General features: G+C 49.9%; 8 protein-coding genes across 8 annotated transcripts; 5 read left to right on the forward strand and 3 right to left on the reverse strand.

The window, feature by feature from the left end:
* Positions 1-75: 75 nt before the first annotated feature.
* On the reverse strand, positions 76-4,411 carry aarA (L-aminoadipate-semialdehyde dehydrogenase; the record flags this gene model as incomplete). The annotated part of the gene is made up of 3 exons (XM_056879079.1): positions 76-373; positions 430-4,010; positions 4,061-4,411. 3 exons carry the CDS (start codon positions 4,409-4,411, stop codon positions 76-78), a joined length of 4,230 nt encoding a protein of 1,409 aa, XP_056724398.1.
* A 1,135-nt stretch (positions 4,412-5,546) lies between these two features.
* On the forward strand, positions 5,547-7,406 carry N7487_011350 (uncharacterized protein; the record flags this gene model as incomplete). The annotated part of the gene is made up of 2 exons (XM_056879080.1): positions 5,547-7,279; positions 7,337-7,406. 2 exons carry the CDS (start codon positions 5,547-5,549, stop codon positions 7,404-7,406), a joined length of 1,803 nt encoding a protein of 600 aa, XP_056724399.1.
* A 481-nt stretch (positions 7,407-7,887) lies between these two features.
* N7487_011351 (putative xanthine dehydrogenase HxA) lies at positions 7,888-12,169 on the forward strand (the record flags this gene model as incomplete). Its single annotated transcript, XM_056879081.1, has 5 exons — positions 7,888-8,118; positions 8,186-8,389; positions 8,469-10,004; positions 10,054-10,427; positions 10,486-12,169. The coding sequence occupies 5 exons, from the start codon at positions 7,888-7,890 to the stop codon at positions 12,167-12,169; spliced, it is 4,029 nt and encodes a 1,342-aa protein (XP_056724400.1).
* A 415-nt stretch (positions 12,170-12,584) lies between these two features.
* On the reverse strand, positions 12,585-14,567 carry prm1 (pheromone-regulated protein PRM1; the record flags this gene model as incomplete). Its single annotated transcript, XM_056879082.1, has 1 exon — positions 12,585-14,567. One exon carries the CDS (start codon positions 14,565-14,567, stop codon positions 12,585-12,587), a length of 1,983 nt encoding a protein of 660 aa, XP_056724401.1.
* Positions 14,568-17,798: 3,231 nt separating this feature from the next.
* N7487_011353 (uncharacterized protein) lies at positions 17,799-19,467 on the forward strand (the record flags this gene model as incomplete). The annotated part of the gene is made up of 2 exons (XM_056879083.1): positions 17,799-18,584; positions 18,637-19,467. The coding sequence occupies 2 exons, from the start codon at positions 17,799-17,801 to the stop codon at positions 19,465-19,467; spliced, it is 1,617 nt and encodes a 538-aa protein (XP_056724402.1).
* Positions 19,468-19,495: 28 nt separating this feature from the next.
* N7487_011354 (uncharacterized protein) lies at positions 19,496-21,315 on the forward strand (the record flags this gene model as incomplete). Its single annotated transcript, XM_056879084.1, has 4 exons — positions 19,496-19,601; positions 19,656-19,736; positions 19,797-20,690; positions 20,825-21,315. 4 exons carry the CDS (start codon positions 19,496-19,498, stop codon positions 21,313-21,315), a joined length of 1,572 nt encoding a protein of 523 aa, XP_056724403.1.
* A 447-nt stretch (positions 21,316-21,762) lies between these two features.
* On the reverse strand, positions 21,763-23,521 carry N7487_011355 (kynurenine--oxoglutarate transaminase; the record flags this gene model as incomplete). The annotated part of the gene is made up of 9 exons (XM_056879085.1): positions 21,763-22,053; positions 22,129-22,552; positions 22,602-22,615; positions 22,667-22,820; positions 22,877-22,949; positions 23,014-23,119; positions 23,174-23,258; positions 23,327-23,395; positions 23,448-23,521. The coding sequence occupies 9 exons, from the start codon at positions 23,519-23,521 to the stop codon at positions 21,763-21,765; spliced, it is 1,290 nt and encodes a 429-aa protein (XP_056724404.1).
* A 485-nt stretch (positions 23,522-24,006) lies between these two features.
* On the forward strand, positions 24,007-25,626 carry N7487_011356 (ssDNA-dependent ATPase MGS1; the record flags this gene model as incomplete). The annotated part of the gene is made up of 1 exon (XM_056879086.1): positions 24,007-25,626. The coding sequence occupies one exon, from the start codon at positions 24,007-24,009 to the stop codon at positions 25,624-25,626; it is 1,620 nt and encodes a 539-aa protein (XP_056724405.1).
* Positions 25,627-25,679: the final 53 nt, after the last annotated feature.

A 25,679-nucleotide genomic window follows, 5' to 3' on the forward strand; every position in this document is an offset into this window, starting at 1 on the left:
CAGGGGGTTGGAAATGTAAAGGCTTTTTGAAAATCAGAATATCAGAATAAGTACATGAGATCTTTTTTATAAATTTCAAGATGCACCACCACGGCCACCGACACTCAACAGGGTCTTCTTCTGTTCCTCACTGATCTGAGCAGCAGGTAGAGGGCGGGCCCCCGCGACAGTTGGTGCGGGGAGGAAACCAGTTTGTACTAGATACGAGGCATACAAGCCGACTAATTCCTCGGTCACGCCAGCACCGGCTGATGCGTCAACGCCCGACCAGATAGCATCGGCACGCAGAGCCGTCGCTGCGTTCACATCATCCAACTCCGGGGCCTTGGTGTTGGAGGGAAGGTCTGACGTAACAAAGTGATACAGGGGCATACTAAAAAAAGGTTAGTGTGAATCCGTCAATGGACCGAAAAAAAAATTTAAACTTACAGAGCATGCTGAGACTCCTTGTCATTGTGCTGGCCATCGTTGACATATTGCTCAAGGGAAGTGGACCAAGGCACGTAGTCAACCTGGGGGACATTGTATCCGTAGAGCTCTAGCGCACCAAGGAACTGGTTAAAGCGCAAGCGAGGGTGTCCAGTAACATGGGCGACGTTAACGCCTGTGGAAGGTGGGTGGAAGGCAGTAGCAATGACAATACGAGCCACATGGTCGACAGGGACCATATTCACGGTGTTGAAGATATTTGGGCGAAGACCAATTTGAATGCAGCCCTTGAGCATACGGATGAGGAAATCATCAGTGTTGGTAGTTCCAGTGACGGAATCACCAAGAACATATCCGGAGCGAATAATGGTTCCCCTCAGACCTCTGCGGCCGGCCTCTTTGACAAGGTATTCTCCAGCCCATTTGCTTTGGCCGTAACCGGTTCCAAGGCCAACTCTGCTACCCTCCATATCATCGTCTTCGCTGATACCATTTCCACCAGCAGCGATGATACGTTCGGATTCTTGGACGAAGTGATCCTTATCCAAAGCACTGGTCGAACTGACGAAAGCAAACTGCTTGGCCTTTCCGCTGGCGCACAGCTTGAGGGCATCGATGGTACCCAGAACATTGGCCGGTCTCAGTGTGGCATAGGGGTAGACCCAGTGGACAAGAGCTCCGTTGTGAATCACAGCATCCACGCGGTTGGTAAGGTCGTCCCACGTTGTTTGGGAAAGGCCAAACTGCGGCTTTCCAAGATCACCACAGACGGCTTGCAGCTTCTGGGTCCATGCTTCGTCCCAGAAACCATATGCGCGGCAAGTGGAGCGGAGTCGCTCAAGTGCCTGCTCCTCGGACTTTGCCCGAACCAAAGCTACCACCTTGGTGGAAGGAGACTTACGGGTAAGCAGGTCTCGGAGGATGTGCGCGCCTAGGAAACCAGTGGCTCCAGTAAGGAACACCGTGGGTTCGCTAGTGAGCATAGCCTCAGTGCGCTGAGGGAATGTCTTGGGCAGTTCATCCACAAGCTTGACGGCATCCTTCGAGTACTCATCATCCGGCTCATTAGCAGCTTGCACAGCTAGGGTCTTGTCATCGCTAGTTGCAAATGATTCCATTGCGAGCAGGCGGTCAATCTCGCCAGCAAAGCCCTTGAGGGTCGGGCTGCGGAAAATAGCGTTCATGCTGATGTCAATAACACGCCACTTCCGACGAAGCTCAAAGAACATTTGCTGTGCGAGGATACTGTGCCCACCGAGATCAAAGAAGGAGTCATCCGGTCCAATCATGCGAGATGTCACATTGGGAATGAGCTTGGCCCAGACTTGAGCCAGTGTCTGCTCGGTTTCAGAAAGGGCCTGCACTGCAGACGAGCGGCGGCGGGGTGCAGCGGCGCTCAGTTCCGCAGTGTCTGGGAATGGAAGTGCGGGCTTGTCGACCTTGCCGTTCGGGTTCAGAGGCATGCGCTTAAGGGGAATGATAACGGTCGGCACTGCGTATGTAGGAAGCTTGCTCCGGAGGTGCTCACGAGCATCATCACGGAGAGGACGGAAGCGTCGCAACAGACCAACCATACCCTCAGATTCGGAGTCATCATCGTTAAGGCCCTTGCTCTCCAACCACGAGGCCCACTTGTTCATATCGGGAACAAAGTAGCTGACCAAGGTGGGTTCCTCGTCCTTATCTCTTCGCACCAAGGTCACGTTCTCACGGACCAGAGGGTGCTGAGAAAGATGGGTGTCGATCTCTCCAAGCTCAATACGGAAACCACGGATCTTCACTTGGTCGTCGGCGCGGCCAGAGCATTCAACATCTCCAGATGGTGTGTAACGGCCTAGATCGCCACTGCGGTAAAGGCGATCACGAGGACCAACATAGAATTCGCGCCAGGGCTCGTTCTTGGATTCGGCTTGATCCTTTTCCGCCCAGACTTCAGGCTTCACAAACCAGTTGGTAAGGAACTTCTTCGCACTCAGTTCCGGGGAACCAAGGTAGCCCTCTGCAAGACCTGCCGCACGGACGTAGATCTCGCCGACCTCTCCAACAGCACAGAGGCGAGTGGGGTCATAGCGGTTGACAACCAGCATCTGTACATCCAACATTCCGCGACCAGCCATAATCACATCCTTCATGTTGTTCAAGTAGCCCTCGTTGCTGGCGTAGCTAGGAATTTCAAAGTAGCTGACAGCACGCTGGGTTTCAGTTGTTCCGTACATGTTCACAATGCTGACATTAGGCGCAAGTCCCTGGAGTGAGCGGCAGTCTCGCTTGATCAGAATATCACCAACAAAGAATGCGTGGTGAAGAGCAGGGAATTGAGCGGAGGCACCACCGACAAGAATTTGACCCATAGCAGGCGTAAGGTGAGTGATGGTGGCACCGTACTTCTGCATCCATTCAGCAAGCTTTTCATTTTGGATGTCCTCCCGAGCGGGCACCAAGAGTTGAGCACCCAAGAACAATGGAGTGAAAATATCTCTCTGAATAGGATCGTGAGCGATGCCACTCAGCATAGTGAACTTCTCGTCTGGGGTGAGCTTGAAAGTCTCAGACATCCAAGGGAAATAATAGGCCAGAGAGAAGTGTCGGCCACGAACGCCCTTCGGCCGGCCTTCCGAGCCAGATGTGAAAGACAAGGTGGGAATAGAGTCAGGACCAACGATGACACCAGTAGACTTGGACTTCAATGCAACCTCGTTGGCGAAGACATCCTGGCCTTTGACGGATCCACCGACAAGGGTTCCATCATCGAGTAGGGCAAGCGCAGGAATTTCAGTGCGGAGCTCAAGATTCTCGTCGATGAAAGTACGCACAATGTCCGCAAGTTCACCTGCATCTCTTGTAGCCTTGGCAATGTTCACCAAAGCGCGGGGACGGGCAACATCAAGGTAGATGTTTTGACGTTCCGGAGGATAGGCGGGGTCGATAACCGAGAACGTCGCACCGGCCTTCAAGATTCCCATGACAGCAACCACCAGGTCCACACCACGGTAGGCATAAACCATGACAACCTCTCCTCGCTGAATGCCAGACCGTACGAGATGATGCCCAAGGATGTTGGAGGCCTCGTTGATTTGGCGATAGGTGAACTCGCGGTGAGGGGAGCTGTTCGACTGGGTTTCAACCACACACAACTTGTCTGGGTGTCTTTCAGCATTGGCAGTAAAAATATCGTGGATGGCACCACGGAAGTTAGACCAGTTCAAATTGGATGTTGGGTCGGGCAAGAGTGCGCGCTGATCTTCGGTCATGAAGTCGATACGGCCGATAGCCTCATCTGGATTGGCAGCAGCATTACTAGCAATACTGGCTAATTGCTTCAAAACGATAGCAATACGAGCACTCGAGAAGAGACGCTGGTTGTAGTATGCGCCCAATTCGACCTCAGTTGAACCCGGGGCAACATTCACCACCAAATCAGTGGTATCGAAGGTGTTTGCAGGATAATCTTGCGACGCAGCGGGGGCATCATATGCGGCGAATCGGAAGAGGACCGGTGTGCGTTCGGACTTGGACTTCTCCTGGATATACGAGCGAAGGCTGCCCAAGGGCACGATTTGGGAAGATCCCTCCTTATATGCCTGCGGGGCATTTAGCAGTAAGCCCTATAGCAAAAAACATACATACATACCTTTTCTACTTTGGCATGGAGCTGGGAAAAAGATTCCGAGGTATCAATGGGCACCCGGATGACGAATGCACGACCATCCTCGTTGGAGTTCGTGCCCACAGCGATGTCCTCATCACCGGTCAATCGCGCTACCAGAATAACGTATGCAGTCAGGAAAGCAGTGAAGCCGGATGATGAGCCCGAAAGCTTCTCCTTAGGGAGTTGAAGAGACTCAAAAGCCTCAATGACTCTCTTGCTGTCGGTCTTTTGTGTATCGGGATAATCGCGGGTCAATGGAGAGACAGTCAGGTTGTTCAACCTTTGTGCCCATATCTCCAGGCGGTCCTGCAAAGAGGCCGTTCCTACAGCCATCGTTGCAGTATGTTCAAAATAGTTGGAGAATGAAAGATACGATGACTCAATATTAAAATTACCCCCCCATAGTGGAAAAGTCCGATCTCGCCGCTATTTCTGCCAATGAGAATTGAGGCGCTGATTAGCTGTTTCCCCCACATAGTGCTCACCGCTTTGTACATGGTGGGGTGGCGTCGGAGTTGAGGTTTCTCCCGCCCAGGGCGGCACAGATTGGCAGAACCGAGGCAAGGTTGTACATCGTAGGGAGTACAAAGTAGAATGTGCAATGAGGTTTAGTTATTTCCTTTTGTCTGACATATCTACTGTATATGCTGTTTGGTACTTAAGACTATGCTTGCAAAGCCAGCTATATCTCAGGTGCTGAGGCTATGACTACCGCAAAGGTCTGATATCGGTGAAGGAGGCATGTAACTATGTAGTTAGGTGGAAGATCAAGGTACATATATATATGTACAACATAGCATGTGCCGGTAGTTTTAAGATATGTACATATTGGTTTAGTGAAATGTTCCTGGTATACATATCATCTTATAAAGCCTTCATCTCGCTCCATTGGATACCTACAGAGACATATATGTTGGAGTGTTCGTGAATCATTGCTATTCCCTTGTAAATGAACACGATATATACATAGGCAATAAAAGTGTCAACCGTCCTAATCTTTTAAAGATATATACTAGCACATCTTGAACATATGCCTGCTTTATACATGCTTTATACACCAGAGCTCATATGCTGTATGCTCACGGACCACTCTTCCGATGGAGGTCATTTAAGGTTTCCAATTGGCTGAGTCATCATTTGCGTTTCGAGCTCAGGCAACTTTGTAGGATATCAACATCCCTGTCCTAGTCCGAAAGATTATTATTATCAAGGGTTGGATTTTGTATTTGGTACATCACTGAAAGCCAGAGTGGAATCAATTTAGCCCAAGAGATTCAGATGGGAGTGTACTGAGCTGCCTTCAAATCTATCGTCATTTTCTTGCCAAGACTACGTTGGCCAAATCCGGTCTCGTTCGAGGTGGAGTTTCAGGAGAAGCGTCGCAGTTTGAAGCCACACGTGTTTTTTTTTTTACTCTTCAACTTTTGACGGGCCTCTATACAGGTCCTCTGGTTTGGATGTTGGAAAGATGATTCCTCACAGGAGTACAGCTCTCCTGTCTGTAATCGTTTTTGTCGCGCTTTTGCTATTCATTTTCTCGTCCTCTCCGGTGCCTGATGCGGGCGAGCAATCAGCCACAGGCCCGGCCAAGTTCGTGCCCACACCAAAACTACCTTCATTAAGCAACTTCCACCTGCCCTCGTTCCGCCCTCCCTCCCACGAGCAGCCCGAGGAACAGACCAACAGCACACATGGCGAGTCGAAATGGTACAGCACCCTCGAATGGTTGAACCCATTCTCCTCTGCCATCACCTTGGATGAGAATCGATCCGTCCTCCCTCCCCTCCGCGAACGTCGACCGATCTACACATACTACGATGCGAAGTATAATCCCAACAAAGCCAATGGCAAGGATCTCAAGGACTTGCAGAATGCCGATGCGGAATTGCTTCTCGCATGGCGTCGAGCATGGTTTGCACAAGGATTCAAGCCCGTGGTATTGACTCCGGGCGATGCGATGAAAAACCCTAACTATGAAATTGTTCAAAAGTGGAAACTTGCGCCCAAAACACAGAACGAGGTGTTCGCTTGGCTTGCGTGGGGGCACATGGGCACCGGTTTGCTCGCGGACTTCCACTGCTTCCCTATGGCACGTTATGATGATCCCATGCTCTCATACCTTCGCCGAGGAACTGTCCCAGAGTCAATTACCCGATTCGAAAACCTCAAGAATGGCCTCTACGCGGCGGACAAGTCGCGGATCGATGCGGCCGTTCAGAGCGCAGTCATGAAGCTCGATGATAAAACCCAGTCCTTTATTGATCTGATTGCACCGGAATCGTTCAAGGTTGAGCCGCCGAGTGCTTTGGCATTTTATAAATCTGCAGCTATTACCTCCCACTACTCTGCCGTGCATGAAAAGATGACCCAGAACCCTGCGAGTGGTCAGCTGGCTCTTGTCCAACTGATCAACTCCCACCTCCACAATCACTTCCATAGCTCCTTCCCCGCCGGACTGGCCGTGCTAAAGCCGTTCCCTCAGCACACTACCGCGCTGGTGGAACCTGCTCTTCGGCTGGCAAAGGCTCTTATCCAGTGCCCCGAATCGCCCATTCCCGACTCTTGTCCACCCAATGAACCCGACTGCCGTCCATGTGGATCTGGGTCTGCAAAGCAACCCATGCGTATCAGCCAGCCTTCGACCTATAAAAACACCACCTTCTTGTTCACCATCGGCACCCTTCCTCACCCCTACACTCTTATCAGTCTGGAGAGGAACTCGGAGGAGATCACCACACCACAAGTTCGTCGGGAGACCGAGCGCGACGCATGGTTGTCTGAGGTGACCAAGGAACACCTTGGACCCGAATTGGGTTCTTCATACCGGGGAGTGATCTTCAAGCAGGTTGTCGCAGGTGAAGATGCTGTGGGGACTTCTTTGTGGATGACAGTGGAATCTCTCCCTGCTCAGGCAGGCCAGAGTCTCCCCTCAGAACTCTTGGACGAGTTTGAATGGCAGTTTGGTTTCAAGATCCCTCGTGGGAGTAATATTGATCCCGCAACTGAGAATGACAAAGACTCCGCCAAGAGCGCGCAGGATCACACGCCAAGCGAACAAGGCGTCGGCAAAGAATATGAACTCATCCAGAAAGCCCGCGAGGTAATCAAGAACAAGGAAACGAACCGTATCAACATCAAGGATGTTGTTGAGGCTTGGAACCTTGCAGACACAGAGGTTTGGCGTTTTGTGAAGGCCTATCGGTAAGTTGTTGCTGTCTAATGTCTCATACACTCTTTACTAATTCCATTACCATATAGGGCCCGAAGTGTCGTCGAACGAAAGAAGTGGGAAGAGGAAGAGAAAGCCTTTGCAGGGTCGAGACCGTGAGCGTGCATTCGCGGGTTACCATTTATGGACCATTTCTTTATATATGTATTGTAGCATATCTTTTTTTTTTATTTTTTTTGGTTTGGCGTAATTCAGATATAGAAATTTGACCAAGACAGATGTTCAAGACTTATTATATACATAATAGTCAATATATACTGAGTAAGTATATGCGGAGTAGTAATCCCAGCAAAACCACTGGGTGAGGTGCCAAGCCGGAACCCGACGGTCATCCGAATTCCTTCGTCGGACAGTGGCGATCCCCGCAAAGATAACAAGGGCCCACCTGATATCGAATCTGGAAAATTGATCTCATCTGAACTTCCCCTCCTTTGATATTGACTTTTTGCAAGACTTCATTTTAGTAATAGATTCAAGTCCTTGCAAGATTCCCTAATTCGCTATAAAACCCAAGATGCGCACCTGAAGTCGCCCTTGAAAGCCTACCTCTAAATATCGCCACAATCTCCACATTTCCACCATGGCGCCGGGAATCCTAGAGACGGACTCCACAGTCGTGGTTGAGAAGCTGACCAGCCTCTCTGCATTGACTGAAGACTGGGATGACACTATTCGGTTCTATCTCAACGGCACCAAGGTTGTGATAGACACGATCAACCCGGAAGTGACCCTACTTGAATACCTGCGGGGTATTGGGTTGACAGGTACAAAGCTTGGATGTGCCGAGGGAGGCTGTGGTGCTTGCACTGTGGTGGGTTCGAGTCAACTATATTGGGTTATGCACCTAGTGCTAACCAGAGCTGTTATACCGTCAATAGGTCGTCTCCCATATCAATCCTACAACGAAGAAAATCTACCATGCTTCCGTGAATGCTTGTATTGCCCCACTCGTTAGCATTGATGGTAAACACGTTATCACAGTCGAAGGGATTGGGAATGTGAAAGATCCCCATGCTATCCAGCAGCGAATTGCAGTTGGTAATGGAAGTCAATGTGGTTTCTGTACTCCTGGAATAGTCATGGTACGCCTATGTGGTCCTTTTCCTTGCTTCGGGGTTTTTCTGTCTCGGAAGGGATGTGAAGTTGACTGATAGTTTCAAGTCTCTTTATGCCTTGCTGCGAAACAATCCGTCTCCTTCGGAACACGATGTCGAAGAAGCCTTTGATGGAAACCTTTGCCGATGCACGGGTTATCGACCTATTCTAGATGCTGCTCAGAGCTTCAACTCAACAAATAACTGCGGAAAGGCCTCTTCCAATGGTGGGTCGGGCTGCTGCATGGAGAAAAAAGGCTCCGGTGGTTGCTGTAAAGGGCCTTCTACCAACAATGACGAGAACGAGACGGTCGATTACAAGTTTCCTGCGCCAGACTTCAAACCGTACAGTCCAGACACAGAACTGATCTTCCCTGCTGCTTTGCGGAAACACGAATACCGACCCTTAGCATATGGTAACAAGAAGAAGAAATGGTACCGACCAGTGACCGTCGCGCAACTGTTGCAGATTAAGAACGTCCACCCAGACGCTAAACTAATTGGTGGAAGCACGGAGACACAAATTGAGATCAAGTTTAAAGCAATGCGATACGCGGCCTCCGTCTACCTGGGAGATATCCCCGAATTGCGACAATTTACCTTGCACGACGATTGTTTGGAGATTGGTGCAAATGTGTCCTTGACAGACCTCGAACACATCTGTGACCAAGCGGTAGAGAAATACGGTGAAGCCAGAGGCCAGCCTTTCAAAGCGATTAAGAAGCAATTGCTTTATTTCGCGGGGCGACAGATCCGAAATGTCGCTTCCCCTGCGGGTAATTTGGCCACTGCATCACCAATCTCTGATCTCAACCCGGTTTTGGTAGCCACCAACACTATCCTCGTGGCCAAGTCTCTCGAAGGTGAGACCGAAATTCCAATGACCGAATTCTTCCAGGGATACAGAAAGACCGCCCTCGCCCCCAACGCAATAATTGCTAGCCTGCGCATTCCAGTTGCGAAGGCACAGGGAGAGCACATGCGAGCTTATAAACAGGCCAAGCGGAAGGACGATGATATTGCAATTGTCAACTCCGCGTTACGGGTGACTCTTTCGGAGACCAATGATGTGGTCAGCGCGAACCTTGTGTTTGGTGGTATGGCAGCTATGACAGTTTCAGCGAAGAATGCCGAGGCATTTTTGGTTGGCAAGAAGTTCACAAACCCCGCAACTCTAGAGGGTGTCATGAGCGCACTGGAGCAAGATTTTAACCTGCCGTTTGGAGTTCCCGGTGGTATGGCCAGTTACCGGAAGTCTTTGGCTTTGGGATTCTTCTACAGATTCTACTACGACGTACTTTCAGGACTCGAGGTCAAGGCTTCAGATTTGGATCCAGACGTTATCGCTGAGATTGAGAGAGAAATTTCCACAGGAGCAAAGGATCTTGAGACCTCCGTCGCGTACCAACAGAAGATTCTTGGACGAGCCACTCCGCACGTTGCAGCGTTGAAACAGACCACAGGAGCAGCTCAATACACAGATGATATCCCTGTTCAACAGAATGAGTTATTCGCCTGCATGCTTCTGTCTACCAAACCTCATGCCAAGATCCTTAGCGTTGACCCGTCTGCTGCATTGGACATCCCAGGTGTTGCGGACTACGTGGACCACACAGATCTTCCTAACCCCCAGGCAAACTGGTGGGGGGCAGCCCAAGTCCGATGAGCTTTTCTTTGCCGTTGATGAAGTTACCACTGCTGGTCAACCCATTGGTGTGATCCTGGCAACTTCCGCTAAAATCGCCGAGGAAGGTATGAGGGCTGTCAAGGTTGAATATGAAGACCTCCCTAGTATCCTTACGATGGAAGAGGCCATCGAGGCGGAGTCTTATTTTGAGCACTATCGCTTCATCAAGAATGGTGATACCGAGGAAGCTTTCAAAAAAGCTGACCACATCTTTACTGGAGTTTCGCGAATGGGTGGCCAAGAGCACTTCTACCTGGAAACGCAAGCCTGTGTCGCAATTCCAAAGCCAGAGGATGGTGAAATGGAGATTTGGAGTTCTACCCAGAATCCTACGGAAACGTGAGTAGCGATCTATTCAACTGTGTCTCTTCACAGAATCCACGCTAATAGTTTACAGACAAGCCTATGTCGCTCAGGTGACAGGAGTATCTGCGAATAAAGTCGTATCGCGTGTGAAACGGCTTGGTGGTGGCTTTGGTGGCAAGGAGTCACGATCTATTCAACTGGCTGGTATTTGTGCCGTTGCGGCTACAAAACTGAAGCGACCCGTGCGATGTATGCTCAATCGCGATGAAGATATATTGACTTCCGGCCAGCGTCACCCGTTCCTCTGTCGATGGAAGGTTGGTGTGACCAAAGAAGGAAAGATCCTTGCGCTTGATGCAGATGTATTCGCCAATGGAGGTCACACGCAAGATCTTTCCGGTGCCGTCGTGGAGCGAAGCTTGTCGCACATTGATGGCGTGTATAAAATACCGAATGTCAATGTACGCGGCCGGGTTTGCAAAACCAACACTGTTTCAAACACAGCTTTCCGTGGCTTTGGTGGCCCACAAGGCATGTTCTTCGCCGAGTCTTATATATCAGAGATTGCCGATCATCTGGATATTCCAGCCGAAGAGATCCGGGCCATCAACATGTACAAGCCAGATGATAAGACGCATTTCAACCAACCTCTCAAAGATTGGTATGTGCCGTTGATGTACAAGCAAGTGATGGAAGAGAGCTCTTATAACGAGCGTCGGAAGGCTGTTGAGAAATACAACGCGCAGCACAAGTGGTCTAAACGTGGAATGGCGATTGTGCCAACCAAGTTCGGTATCTCCTTTACAGCTCTCTTCTTGAACCAAGCAGGAGCTTTGGTTCACATCTACCACGATGGTAGTGTTCTTGTAGCACACGGTGGTGTTGAAATGGGGCAAGGCCTCCACACAAAGATGACCATGATTGCCGCCGAAGCGTTGCGAGTGCCGCAGGAGAGCGTCTTTATATCCGAGACTGCAACTAATACAGTGGCAAATACCTCCTCAACCGCTGCTTCAGCAAGCTCCGATCTCAACGGTTACGCCGTCTTTAATGCATGTGAACAAATCAACGAACGCTTACGCCCCTTCCGAGAGAAGATGCCCAATGCCACCATGAAAGAACTTGCTCACGCAGCTTACTTCGACCGTGTCAACCTCTCCGCACAAGGATACTACCGTACCCCCGATATCGGCTACGTGTGGGGTGAGAACAGCGGCCAGATGTTCTTCTACTTCACACAAGGAGTTACTGCTGCTGAAGTCCAAATTGACACATTGACAGGTGATTGGACGCCTCTACGCGCCGACATAAAAATGGATGTGGGTCGCAGTATCAACCCCTCAGTGGATTACGGTCAGATTGAAGGCGCCTTTGTACAAGGACAAGGTCTCTTCACCACCGAAGAGAGTCTCTGGCACCGTGCCTCTGGTCAGATATTCACCAAAGGCCCGGGCAACTACAAAATCCCTGGCTTCCGTGATATCCCGCAGATTTTCAACGTGAGTTTGCTTAAGGATGTGGAGTGGGAGAACTTGCGCACTATTCAACGTTCCCGTGGTGTCGGCGAGCCGCCCCTGTTTATGGGCAGTGCGGTCTTCTTTGCTATTCGTGACGCCTTGAAGGCTGCACGTAAGCAGTGGAACGTGAATGACGTGCTCTCTTTGGAGTCCCCTGCTACCCCTGAGCGTATTCGGATTAGCTGTGCTGATCCGATTATTGAGAGGGTGAGAGTGCAGCCTAAGGAGGGGGAGAAGAGCTTCTTTGTTGCCATATAGTGGCTGTCAATTTATGGTCGATGATTTGTATGAAAGTATACCATGTCATGGAGTTTTTGTTTAGTATAGTCAGACAAATTAGATTGAAATACTTTCTATCATATTTATACCAATTAGGCAAGAGGCGTTGTATGAAGTGTGCTGTACTCTTATAATGATGTTTAACATGGGATGGGAAATTAAGATTTCTAAATCAAGTAAAATTCTTGATTCTAAACTAAAAATGCTGTTTTATTGGGAATTATTATGATAGAACACTGGACAATGGCTCCATATAGAAACAGATGGCCAAAGCAGTACAATGAGATACTGGGATGGCACGAAGGGAGAGAGAGAGACGCTCAGGAGGTATAGCACAGTTCTCTGGCGAAAAGCGAGGATAGAAAACATGAAGGAAGACAGGAATACATCCCCATCATCGCTTCACATCATATTCAACGTAGCTACTTCCCCTCAGATCAGGACCCGAGTCCACCTGCAGTGCATGCTCATAGTTCCTTTGCCCTGCAAAACCAAGCTTCTCATCACCATATGACGGCTCACTCCGCACAGGCACGGATGGTGCCGCTGCTGTATACTGAGGGACAATGTGTCCATCTCCAGACATATTTCTCGGAATACCAGTGAGTGGAACTTCAGTAAAGCCATTCAGATCTTGGGGTGGTGGCCCACCATTGGGCACAGGATCCAGTATATGACCCTGACCCCCCTCGCCACGATTTTTATCGCGACTCCAGAAAAGCATCATGGCACGAGTGATACCAATCAAGGCGATGAATACCCAGAGTAGGAGAATGACAGTGGCAATGATGGCTTCGATGCGCACCGCTGCTTCTAGTTTGTTGATCACACTGACAACAACCTCGGAAATTTTGTTGGCTGTCTGATCGCCAGCATCGGCGAGGAAACTGTCTGAGGGATTGGAGGTGTCATTGATGCTGGAGGCGGCACCGGCGGAGAATGTGTCATTCGGAAGAGTGGGGAGGGAGATATGTGCGTGCTCAGCTACCCAATTCAGACCCTTTTGGAGTGCCTCTGCTTTGAGGCCGATGAGACACTCGTATAGCTCGTAGACAGGTTCTTGTAGAATGGTGCCTTTGAAGGTCTCGTTCAAAACACTGGATGTGTTGTAGATGAAGAAATTTAGAGTCCCATTTATGGCGTGCGTGCTGGTGTTGACCCAGCCGAACACATTTTGGTTTAGGTCGGTGTCGAGATTAATAATGGCCTTATTGGCGTCGGTAGCCCAATCTGTCGAGGCACTTTCCAGTGCGTCAACGACCTTGTCTGCGAATTCGCCCACCTCGGCACTAAGTGCGGGAACTGTTTGTTTCACCGAGTGAAGGAGGAGGTATTGACAAAGACAAGAGAATAATGCCGCTAGTGCAAGAGCCAAGACGAAAAGAGCAGGAAGGGATGTTGCGTAGGCAATGGCCCATCGAACGAGGATCTGTCGGCGACTGTTGCTGAAGTGACTTGCCGCCTTGATGCCCGCAGCAGCGGTGTATGGCCGTGAGACAATGTAGACAACGTCCATTGGATCATGGGCTTCCTTGCGAACTAGCTGGGAGCGCTCTTTCATTGAGCGCCATCGGCGGATTTCTTGCCACACGATTGGAATGCACACCAATATGGCAGCAATGATGAGGACAGCAATGAATATTTTGCGTGCCTTTAGTGTCAGCTCGGTGACACCGTTAAAGAAATCATTGATTCCTTTGTTGTCGTTGCAGAAGGTCAACTGCGTCTTGGCAGGGACCGGGAGAGCGGATCGATCGAAGCTGTATGTGCCCAAAGTGCCGTTGACCAAATCCCTGACCTCTTTAAAGGGTGTTTCAAAGAGAGTTTTTGTGTAATTTTGGATCTCTTTGAAGTTGGGGAGGACGAGGCTGTCCAATTTTTCGACCGTGCGGTTAACTGACGACGGAAGAGACAAATTCTCCAGTGTACTAATTGTGCCATTTAGGTTGATTGGACTAGGATCATCCGAGAACACGCTAGCCACTTTGTTGATTGTCTCGAGGAATGAGTTCAGTTCGTCTTTGTATTTGTCGACGGTACTCTCAATGTCGCCACTGATTGTCTTGAGGGTCTTGTTGATCCACTCAGTAGCTTCCTTGATCAATTCAATCCCGGCTCCTACAGTGCCGCGGACGGCCATTGTAATAAGACAGGCGTAGGTGGAGTACATCATGTTAATGACAAACCAAAGGATCTCCCCGACGCCCGTGATAGTCATCAACAACACGGATTTCAAGGCAGAAACGGCCTCATCAACCGAGGAAGCCACAAGTTCGTTGGTGCCCTGGGATAGGTAGTAGGGCATTGAGGCCATCGCACTACCCATGGATTCCACCGACGTGCATGCAGAGAGAGCCTCACGCTTGGCGGATGCCATGTTGGACTGCAAGTCGCCAACTGCAATCAACACCCGGAAGAGAACAAGCAGCAAAAGTATAGTCCATCGATTGATCCATACTTGTGAAAGTCGAGCTCGCAGACCGAGATAGGGAGTGAGGCCATCTGGATGTAGAGGAATTATCCGCCCTGTGCTCGAATCATGAGCTCCATAAGGCGGGAGCAGTGGAAAGACCGATCGACCGGATCGGGTGAAGACCATTGCAGCGATTCTTTTGCTCGAAAGCGATAGCTGTCAGATGTTTCAGGTGTGATCTCGTCCAGCGAAGACCAGGAATGCTCGGAGGTCTAATTAAATCAAGGAAAAATATGCAAAGCCTGCAGAAAAGTGGAGAGTCCTTAAAAGAGGATAAAGAGAGCAAAGGGAAAGTCCAGACTAGTGGGGGGACATGGTTGTATATGATTTCTTATAGATGTTGAATGAATGGGGGATCAATAGATGAATAGACCGGGACTGAGAACAATAGAATCAAAATAAAACAAGGGACAATGAATCTTCAAATATAGTAGCCTGCAAACGTCACCTAAAAATTGTCAGACATCCTGGGCGGCAGCAGACATAACAATAGCCCAATGCCGCTCATAAAGAAGCAGTCTGATGGACCTTGGCAGCCCCGTATAGTCGAGACAGCCCCAATCAGAGTGAACTATAACCATCTCGAAACAAAGAAAATATAAAAATAAAGCCTGAAGACAAGGAGTCTGTGTAATGGGTTGTTTCATGAAGCATCAGAGCGTCTCACTGGCTACTGTGTGTGTCAAAAGCGCCGGAGTGGACAATCAGCCAAATATAGCCACCATGGGCGCTTAGCCGCCCACGACTAAGAGCCAATAGCCAGGCAGCGAAAGCTGGTTGATCTAACATTATGCTTGTACAGATATTTCGGGTCCATGTCATGCGTGTAGACTACAGTCATGTTGTTTGACATCTGGGGGTTAGTTTTTGTTTTTGGGTGTTGCCGCTTAACTCGAGTGTTGTTCCAGTCTGTGAATCGATTCACCGAAGATCGCACTCGAGTGCAGAGTAAAATTTCTATGAGGACAACTTTGGGTAATAAAAAGATGACCGATCAAATTAGAATATATTCCATGTGATTATAGGTAATTTAGTAAGTCTGTTAAAGGATGGCGTACGTGGAAAATTACCCGATGTTTATTCGAGTCGTGGTCGCCGACGCTGGAAGAGTTAAATCACGTGACATTCACGAGGTCAGCGCGAAACGTGACCACACGTGACCAACTCGCACCCTAACAACTTGCAACTACATGTCCTGAATTATATGTCAAAAAAACACTCAGATTCCCAGTTGACTCGCTGTGTTGTGTTCACATGGCAAAATAATAGACGATGACTACTACACTGGCCTTTATGTACTATCTCCTCTTCAGGTGAATTGCTTGAGGTATGTTTTTTGGAACTTCCACGCAAGAAGATTGATAAAAAGCAACAATTGCCTTAAATATGAGATCAAATTCCTGAGCCTAGAGCTAAGTAGTATTAAAACTAGCTGAAGAAAAGATTACTCGCAATGTACTTCCTGTTCGTGCGGCGTCCTCCAAATCTCCATTTCAGTTCTGTCGCTTCATCTTTGATGTAGTTGGTTGGTGAGCAGAAGGTTTGAGCAGAGGCTGATCCCGTCGGATATAGCTCTGCATATGCTTGCTATTGATAGCTCGGATGTTGTAGAAGAAAAATCAAGCCAGAATCATGGGGGTATTTGTGGGGGGTGACAAGCAAGTCGTATTGTCGTTTTCATCTTTCCAGTTGCATGTCAGGGCGTTTTCTGAATACGGATACTCCGTATCACGTATTGACCCTTTTGGCACAGAATCTAACGGAAGCTGACGTTACAGAGAAGCTCTCAAGGTTTAACTTGAGACTCTTGTCAAGTAAGCGGGACTGGAATCACAACTTGATGATAACCATAAACCCACAGTACCGGCAGAGCTTATCAAACCTTTTTCATACCTCAATGCTTGACTCAATTTATCTGTCCAGCCTTCGCAATAACTTTGCTAGGAAAGAGGCATGTAAGTATGTTCATTTCTGTCACATTCGCCCGGCCAGTCGCAACTTCCGATCGAAGACCCTGTGGTGGTAGCACGTGCACAGTCTGTTTGTCTCATCCATTGTTGTCGAACTGCGATGCTTATCGATGCTTATCGACTCTTGTTCTTTCTTGTTGTCTTCCTTTGTTGCCATCTCTTTCTCTTCCCAGTCTCCTTTCTTTCAAACATCTCCCCACGCACCCAATAGCCTTGGATCGCGCGTCTCACTTTTCATCTCTTTGACTGACCAAAGTCATTGTCCCAAAGAGCACAAAACGTGTTTCAGCACATGGTGCATGTCACAGACGCATGAGCCAAGCTTTGAAACCCCACAGAGTAAGTTGTCGCCCATCTTCACGCGTTGGGTCATCCCAGATGTCCATGGACATTGGCTGATGGATGAATTAAGACAGCAGCCACAGTTGTAAGACCATTCCCCCAGTTTTAGGTGTCCTAAGGACAAATCATTTGGGTGAAGTTGTGTCTGCTATTGTTCTGTTGACTGATGCATGGCCGGGATAGTACACACATCCTCCCGCGTAAGATCAAATCTCACAGCTTCCAGTTCTCAAGGACTTCTTGGTAAGTGATTTGTCTTCAAGCCGTATGACCTCTTGTTCTGTTGACTAACATACGGTCGGAGCAGTGCAAATAACCTGTCGCATTTAGACCAAAAGCTAACAGCTTGTCACTGTGTTGAAGGCCGATAGTGGTAAGTTATCTCTTGTCAAGACAGATGACCTATCGTGAATTTGACTGATGTATCCTGCAGCGAAATATCTTTGTTGAATACCCCGAGAGCAATCCTGGGCCGAAGAGAACCCTGTGCCGACCGAGGAATATTTGGTACGCTCTTGATGCACCCTTCATGAGCCTCTTGAGCCTCTACTGACACATCAGAAACTCAGTGAGCAGTAAGAAACTGCTATAGGCCTTTGCCTATCATCAAGTGAGTGATTCTTCTTGTGAACCATGGTATCAGATATCCATGAATCTAAGCTAATAAATGGTCAGCTTCATCCCCATACTTGACAGAGAAAATCACATACCTCTTTCTTATTTCCACTCGGTATGTCTTGAAAATTCGAAGAAAGACATAACTCAATGGAAAGTCACTAACAGACGAGATGGGTCCAAAAGTTCACCACCTTCATCATCCGAAATGTCTACCGTCTTGAGCAAGATCGCTGATGGCAAGATTCTCCCGCATGATCCTCAACCTGGGTCTGAACAGGGACCTGACGTAAAGTCGGAAGTACACACCCAGCTACCCAGCTCCGATGAGCTTCAGTCCTCCACCAAAAAGCAGTACACAACTCACAGAATGCGAGTACCAGAACTGCTTAACCCTGCTTCGACCAGTTCTGAGATGATGCTGCCCGAATCAAGCCAATCTGCCGAGGAACAACCCGGCCTGACTCAGCCAGAGTCAGATAATTGGAATGATAAAAAGACTGGGCTCACTCTGGGCAATGGCCAGTTGAGGCTGAAGATTGAGAACTGGCAGACACCGTGCCCGACGTTCATCGTGGAGAACAACCCCAAGGGCAACCCTAAGGGAAACCTTCAGGGGGTTGTTGAAGGCCCAAAATTGGTATACATTGACTTCACGATTCCCACCAATCACCCAGGTGGCATGCTGGGGATCATGCAATCGATCGAAGCACTCTTCATGTTTCCACAGAAGATTGGCATGAAGAACATCGAGCCAGGTTGTGCAGCGGCTGATCGAGAGTCAAATAATCCAAAGAGAGAGAGCCATTACATCGACTGGACATCCCAACGGGACACATGCGGCTGCCGAGTAACCTGGATGAAAGCGAAAGAAACATCGCCAATCATCAAGTTCAAGTTCGTCAGTAGACGGAATGAAAGACGCGAGGAGCAGATGATAGCCACCGTTGATGAGCGTGACCCGTTTTATCAGATGATCTCTAAAAAGGACCCTGTCAGTATAGAAGCTTCACCATTATTCTTGGAATTTAACTGACATATCATAGAACACTTACGGCCAATACATGGCACTTCCGGTCCGGATTTGGCTGCGCATTCAGTGGATGATTGCAGAGACTGGGGACACTGGTGACAGCAAACTGTTTGGAAAATTGATTGCTGATCACAATCCCCCTTTTCGAAGAAAGAATAAAGGGAGAATGGCATCAAAGAACATGCCAAACAGAGCCCAAGAATCTTCCACGGCTCAAGAAGGAAGTTCTAAAGACGAAAAGTCCGATGCGTCAGTTGTGCCAAGAACGCGGCAGTCAGTGTTAGGGCAAGAACATACAATGGAGATAATGGGAAGTCAAGAGTTGACCGAGGAAGAGTTGCTTCATGAAGAGTCGCCACATGAAGAGTCGACCGAGAAAGGGTTGGCCAAGAGAGTTTCTACGCTCACTATTGATACCCAGAAAAGCAACAAAAGGTCAAAGGGCAAGGGTAAGCGTAAGGGCAAGCGCACGCCTGGTTGGTCTGGCTCCGACTCAGGAAAGAAGGACGCAGACCACGTCACCCGTCACATTAAAGAATGTGTTACAGACCAACGTGGTGACCAACATTGTGACAACCAGCGTGTCGACTTACTTTCGGGGGTGCAGGACATCGCTCGACGGGATGTCCAGACTGAGCAGCAGCTTGCGGCAGTTGCTGGCCAACAAACAGTCAATGCCCCCCGATCCCCTATTACCCCCATCACCCCCAATGGCTTGACTGCCCCATTTTCTCCATCATTCGAGACGGCCCGAACCCACCCCTCCCCCCCACACTCCCCTCCCCTCATCCTCACTTTCACCTTTCTTCACACCTATGAGCACCCCATGGAAGAAAGAGAATAGGGGGAAGGGGGAGTGCAAGCGGAAGAAAATGAGCCAGCAGAGGATTCAGATGAGCTGTGCTCTACTCCGCGGGGGGGATGAGGTTGGGATTCGGTGTCCTGTCTCGGACAATAGGGACGAGGTGTGGTTTTCTGGTAAGTTACCCACTCTTGATATCATTATTGATGCATCTGCTAACTATTATCTAGACCCTGAAGAGTACCTTGGCGGCCACGAGGCGCAGGAGCCAGTCTTGCGTCGAAGTCAGTCTTTTGATCCGGCCAGTCTAGGTATGCAATCGCGTTTTACTTAGGTTCTACTTTGAATAAATTCTAACAAAAAGGTTACAGGGCTCTTTAGGGACCAGGAAATCGCATCCTCGTCTCCAACGGCCGACCCTCGATCGCCCTCACGTGCCTCTTCCGCCATACTCACCACAGACTCGGCTGGATTTGGGACAAATGATCCTAGTTCAGATGGCACCGTTCAGTCAGGTGACCAAAGTCCAGCCGAGTCTAGCCGGTATGACAGGAAGAGTGTATACAAACAGAGGAAGCATGTCAAACGGATGCGCAGGAAGTTGATAAAGCGTCAGCAAGAGCGCAGCGCGGACGCCGAGCGCACCGTCTCGAGTGCTTCCTCTCAGGGCGATGGAGTGGAAGGTCGTTCTCCGTCTCCACCCGAGTCGTTCGAGGATGATGAACCAACTCCCACAGCCAAGCAGTTCGGCAACATCGGGGCCCCAGCCCCTGAAGCACAGATGGACCCCCCCAGACTCGGTATTGTCTGCGAGGAGAAAGACTGTCAAGTCCTCTGTGTTTTGGGGGATGGGGTCTCCGTTGTTTGCCCTAAGTGCGGACCGTTTTCCTTGGTCCGCTACTGCGGCAAGAACCACCTGTGGGAGGATGCCAAGAGGCACTGGCCAAATTGCACGAAGCAGCCAGTCCTGGAGCAGCACTTGGCCGGTTTGATTCCGTACGACGATCTCGTGGGTCCACCAATGCTTCCCAGCCTTCACCAGTGGGACAGCCCTGAGCGCCATCGTCAGGCGCTGTGGTTCAGCTCCGCCCGCGACCGAGGTGATTACTTTGTGTTTGCGGAGCTGAACACCCCGGTGAATGCTGCGGACGCTCCAGCCAGTCACGCAGGGCGTGGATGTTCACCTCGAATCGTATACATTGTGCGATTCGAGGACGCCGAAGAGAAGGACCGGTTCCGCCGGTGCCTGGCAATTTGTCTCTTCGGTAAGTTTATATCACTTTCACTTTCTTGACACTTCCAGCTTCATTTCACTTTCAGCACCCTTGCACTTTGATATCTTATACCCCTCATAATTACCTACCTTTTAGATCGTATGCTAATACTTCTTCTCTTCTAGCGGCGGTTGAACATCCAGCCCTCGTGGACTATCTTTACCGGCTTGTCCGGGACTGGATGCGGGCTCACAACATGTGGGCCAGTGACAAGGACATGGACAGCATGCTGTGCCGCCAGATGGGACTCGAGATGGGCGGTACCATCGATAAGAGCCGTCTTGGCTTGCGGCATGCTTGTGAGACGGAGTGGGTCGGTGCTGACCGGCGCCACTGCGAGGATCTGGCCTGCGCGAGCGAGCGTCGCCCCACGTTGCTCGGTAACCACCGTATGGGGTTGGGCTTCCGGAGAGTGTGCGAAGCCCTCGAATCCAACTACTGGATTCTGAGGGCGCACCGAGCCACCCATCCTTCGGTGAGCGACGTGGTGGCTCGCACGTGCGGGGCAGGTTTCTCGGAGGTCCTTTCAATGGACCGGCGGTTATTTTGCCGTGGCGTCGGTTGGGACGGGGCGGGAACGGGCCCCATGGAGTTGGAGATGCCGTGGTCAGGGTAGGGAGCCGTCCCCTCCCTAGCCCTAATTCTTTGTACCGGGGTCCTGGACCTGGGGTGGCTGGTTTGGAGAGATATATCATCAGTGCGAATTCGGTGGATGCCCCCCAGGTCCAGGATGCCCATTTATATCTTACGCTTTCGGTGGTGGCGGCGGTTTGGAGGGGGGAGTTGATCACCCCCTCCTTTGTTTGTAGAAATAAAGACCGTCGCGTGGTTGTGCGCTTGTCCTACCGTGCCTGGCTCATTGTTCTTAGTGCTGTAAGTTACGTAGGAGTAGCTGTACATGAGTATACTGGTGGATTAACCACGCAGGGGAATATGGATATAAGGAGAACTGGGGGCTTTTTGCACATATCTTGCATCTTTATATCCAATTTTCTATTGGCATCGTAGCACTTCTATCTATATCTCGTCACTTCTCACATATAACAGCCGTGTATGTCTTTCTTTACTGGGTGATATACTTCTTCAGGCCCCTCAAGCGCTCCTTGGCAGTCTCAAGAACATCATCGTTCTTGCACACCGCAAAGCGGAGATAATCCTCGGCAATGTGGGCGTTGGCATCAGTGTAGAATTCAGTGGGAGGGATAGCAGCTACGCCAACTTCGTGGATGAGGAACCAGCAGAGCTTGAAATCACGAGGACGGCTAGCAACATGGGGCGGGAAGGGATAGTCAGCTGGGAGCTTTACAGAGGCCATGTTGACAAGTACAAAGTATCCACCCTCAGGATCAGAGTACTGTAGAGATTGATGTCAGCAAGATCAATATATGACAAAGTAGACTTGATAGTTGGGGGTTTAGTAATCACGTACCGGGATACCAAGCTCGTCAAAGACCTCACAGAACCGCTCAATTTTACCCTTCATGTCTGTGCGGCTCTCGTCCCAGAAGCCCTCTTTCTCTGCCTGCTCGAAAGCAACAGCAGCGGCTTCCTGGAGAGGAGACACACTGCTGTAACAGATACGGGTGTGTGCACCGGCCACGTACTTGATCAGGTGTTCAGGACCGATGAGGTACCCAACACGCCACCCAGTGGCGTAGAAGGCCTTGCCGGCGGAGCCCACAGTCAAAGTGCGCTCGTACAGCTCCGGGGACAGAGTAGCGATTCTAGTGTAGGGAACGTAGAAAAGGCGGTCGTAGACTTCATCAGATAAGATGATAAGGTTGTACTTGATGCACAGTTCACCAATGCGCTCAAGCTCCTCGCGCGAGAAGACCTTGCCAACGGGGTTGTGCCTAATATACTGTTAGTTGAGACCTCATTTACCTAATCAAGGCTGCTTACGGTGAGTTCAAGACCTGCTACAGTTAGCTTAAATATCCATGGGAATCTTGGGGTTGTATGCTTACAATCATCTTTGTCTTCGAGTTCATGGCACCCTCGAGCTCCTCAAAGTTAATAGTCCACTCCGATGCAGGAGAGGTCTTGGTGGCACCATCCTTGGGCGGGTGGAGAGGAACATAGCGGATAGTACCGCCGGGCATCTCAATGTTGCTAATATATCTATTCCGAGTGAATTAGCATCGCCTCAACCCTCTCGCAATATTGGGGCTCCTTACTGGTCAAAGAAGGGCTCGAAGATAATGACCTCATCACCATCCTCGATGAAGCCCATGAAGGCACTGAGCATGCCTTTTTTTCGGTAACTGGTCAGCGCCAAATGTCCATCTATGTATAAATTATACTGATATCTCACCTTCATTTGCGCCAGTTGTAATCGAGACCTCGGTCTCGGGGTTTATTTTCTTGCCAAAGAACGGCGAGTAAGCATCCGCGATAGCCTGTCTGAGGCGGGGGCGACCCTATATTGTATGAGTACTTGTGTAACCATGCGCAGATTCGTTGGCGTCCTCTACCTTTGTCGGGGAGTATTGGTTGCATTCCACTCGGTCGAGCGCATCCTTCGCAGCGTCAAGAGCGAACTTGGGAGGGTTATAACCACTGCGCAGAAAAATTGCTCGTCAATTCCCATCTCGTGGAGTAATTGGGGGTCGAAATGGGTGACTCACAAGAACCCTTGGCCCATGTTCACAATCGGCTGAACTGGCGAAGCTGCGGCGGCCTCGTTGACGATTGACCTTGAATCCCAATCAGTATATCTTTCCCAACTTGTTTCCCGGAACTGCATACCAGACATCCTGGCGCTGTCCTGCCACCCGCTTGGCGGGGCGAAAGGGATCGGGTCGCGAAGCTGTAGCCGACATCGCTCTTGCGCTGTAGCCAGGTCGTAATGCTAAAGGGGCGGAAGATACGGTTGTAGACCTGCAATTCCGTGATTGAGCGAGTATATGGCGATAAGAGCGGGAGAACATGAGTATTGAAGAAAGTAAGAAGAGGAGGGTCAGTATATGGAGGAGTTAGATTTCCCCACCATGGCGTGCTCCGCATTCGGCTCTGACGGCCCTCGGGACGTGGACCAGCTTGTTTTTTTTTTGCTTTGTTCAGGTCATTCGGGGATTATATAGTACTCATATGTACTTATATCTACACATCTACATATCATTTGTACATCTACGTATCTACGTAGTAGATTCTGTTGTTTGCCTATTTTCAGGCATCAAGGCTTGTGACTTACTAATTAACGCGTTGAACGCGTCGCACCCGCAGGTGGACGTTATCATTTCTACGTTTACCTCACCTTGAAGTTTTTGAGTAACTTACTGAATGACCAGATCATTCTCCGGTCATCATGGTTTCCTGTCCAATATGCGAACAATCTGTCTCCCAGTTGAAGATCAATGACCACATCGACTCCGGCTGCCAGAGCTTCATTGAAGAACCGTCGTCCTCTCCAGGAGAACTGACTTCCTCCCAGAAGGGTCCAGTCCCTAGCATGTTCCAACCTCCGTCCGCGCGCAAGGCTTCTGCCCAATCGAACATCTCTAAGGAGTCACCGTCTCGTCCTACCACGACCCCACGCGCTCTCAACGGCAAACGATCGTTTATTGAGGAAGACGAATCTACGCGTGAGCGTGATGGGCCAAAGCAACAAAAGGGTGACTCCAAAGAGCCACAAGCAAAACGTCCGAAGATCAACGCCTTCCACAAAGCAGCACCTCTCGCGGAGCGTATGCGACCTAAAACCCTGGAGGAGGTATGCGGCCAAGAGCTTGTCGGACCGAACGGCATCCTGCGCGGACTCATCGAACAAGACAGAGTACCAAGCATGATACTGTGGGGTAGCGCGGGGACAGGTAAAACGACAATCGCTCGAGTCATTTCGTCGCTGGTGGGCAGCAGATTCGTGGAAATCAACAGCACTAGCAGCGGCGTGGCAGAGTGCAAGAAGATATTTGCCGAAGCCCGTAGTGAGTTGGGGCTCACTGGGAGAAAAACAATTATCTTCTGTGACGAGATCCACCGATTCTCCAAGTCACAACAGGATGTTTTCTTGGGCCCGGTGGAGAACGGCCAGATCACACTCATCGGTGCCACAACCGAGAATCCGTCTTTCAAGGTTCAAAATGCACTGCTTTCACGTTGCCGGACATTTACTCTTGCGAAGCTCACCGATGAGGATATCACTTCGATCCTTCATCGAGCTCTCCGGGTTGAAGGCCCAAGTTATTCGCCCTCCGAACTGGTGGACGAAGAGCTGGTTCAATATCTCGCCAAGTTCGCTGATGGAGATGCTCGCACTTCGCTGAATCTGTTGGAGCTAGCTATGGATCTGTCAAAGAGACCTGGAATGGACAAAGAGGATCTAAAGCGATCTCTGACCAAGACGCTTGTGTATGACCGTGCTGGAGATCAGCATTATGACACGATCTCTGCCTTTCATAAGTCCATTCGAGGAAGTGACCCAGATGCGGCGCTCTACTACCTTGCTCGCATGATTCAGTCGGGCGAAGACCCCCTGTATATCTCTCGACGGCTGATCGTTGTCGCTTCCGAAGACATTGGCCTAGCCGACAACACCATGCTGTCACTTGCTATATCGACACATTCAGCCGTTGAGAAGATTGGACTCCCAGAAGCACGAATCAATCTGGCACATGCTACCGTGGCGATGGCGCTGTCAAAAAAGAGTACTCGCGCGTACCGTGGCTTGAATAACGTCTCTGCCGCCTTGAACGAGCCAGGAATTGCGGGCTTGCCCATTCCTGTTCATTTGAGGAATGCGCCAACGAAGCTCATGAAGGAGCTGGGCTATGGTGCAGAGTATAAGTACAACCCAAACTATGTCGACGGCAAGGTTCAGCAGGATTACCTACCAGAGCAACTCCTCGGTCGTACCTTCCTGGAGGACTTGGATCTAGGTACCCAGAAAGACCGTGATTTGCACAGTACTTCATATCAAAGAAATTGATTGCCTTCACTGTCTGATCATATCTTCCCTCCTATACACAATGTCCAGGGCCA

This window comes from Penicillium crustosum (genome assembly GCF_028827405.1).
Source record: "Penicillium crustosum strain IBT 35664 chromosome Unknown utg000005l_segment0_segment0, whole genome shotgun sequence".
Classification (NCBI taxonomy): Eukaryota; Fungi; Ascomycota; class Eurotiomycetes; order Eurotiales; family Aspergillaceae; genus Penicillium; species Penicillium crustosum.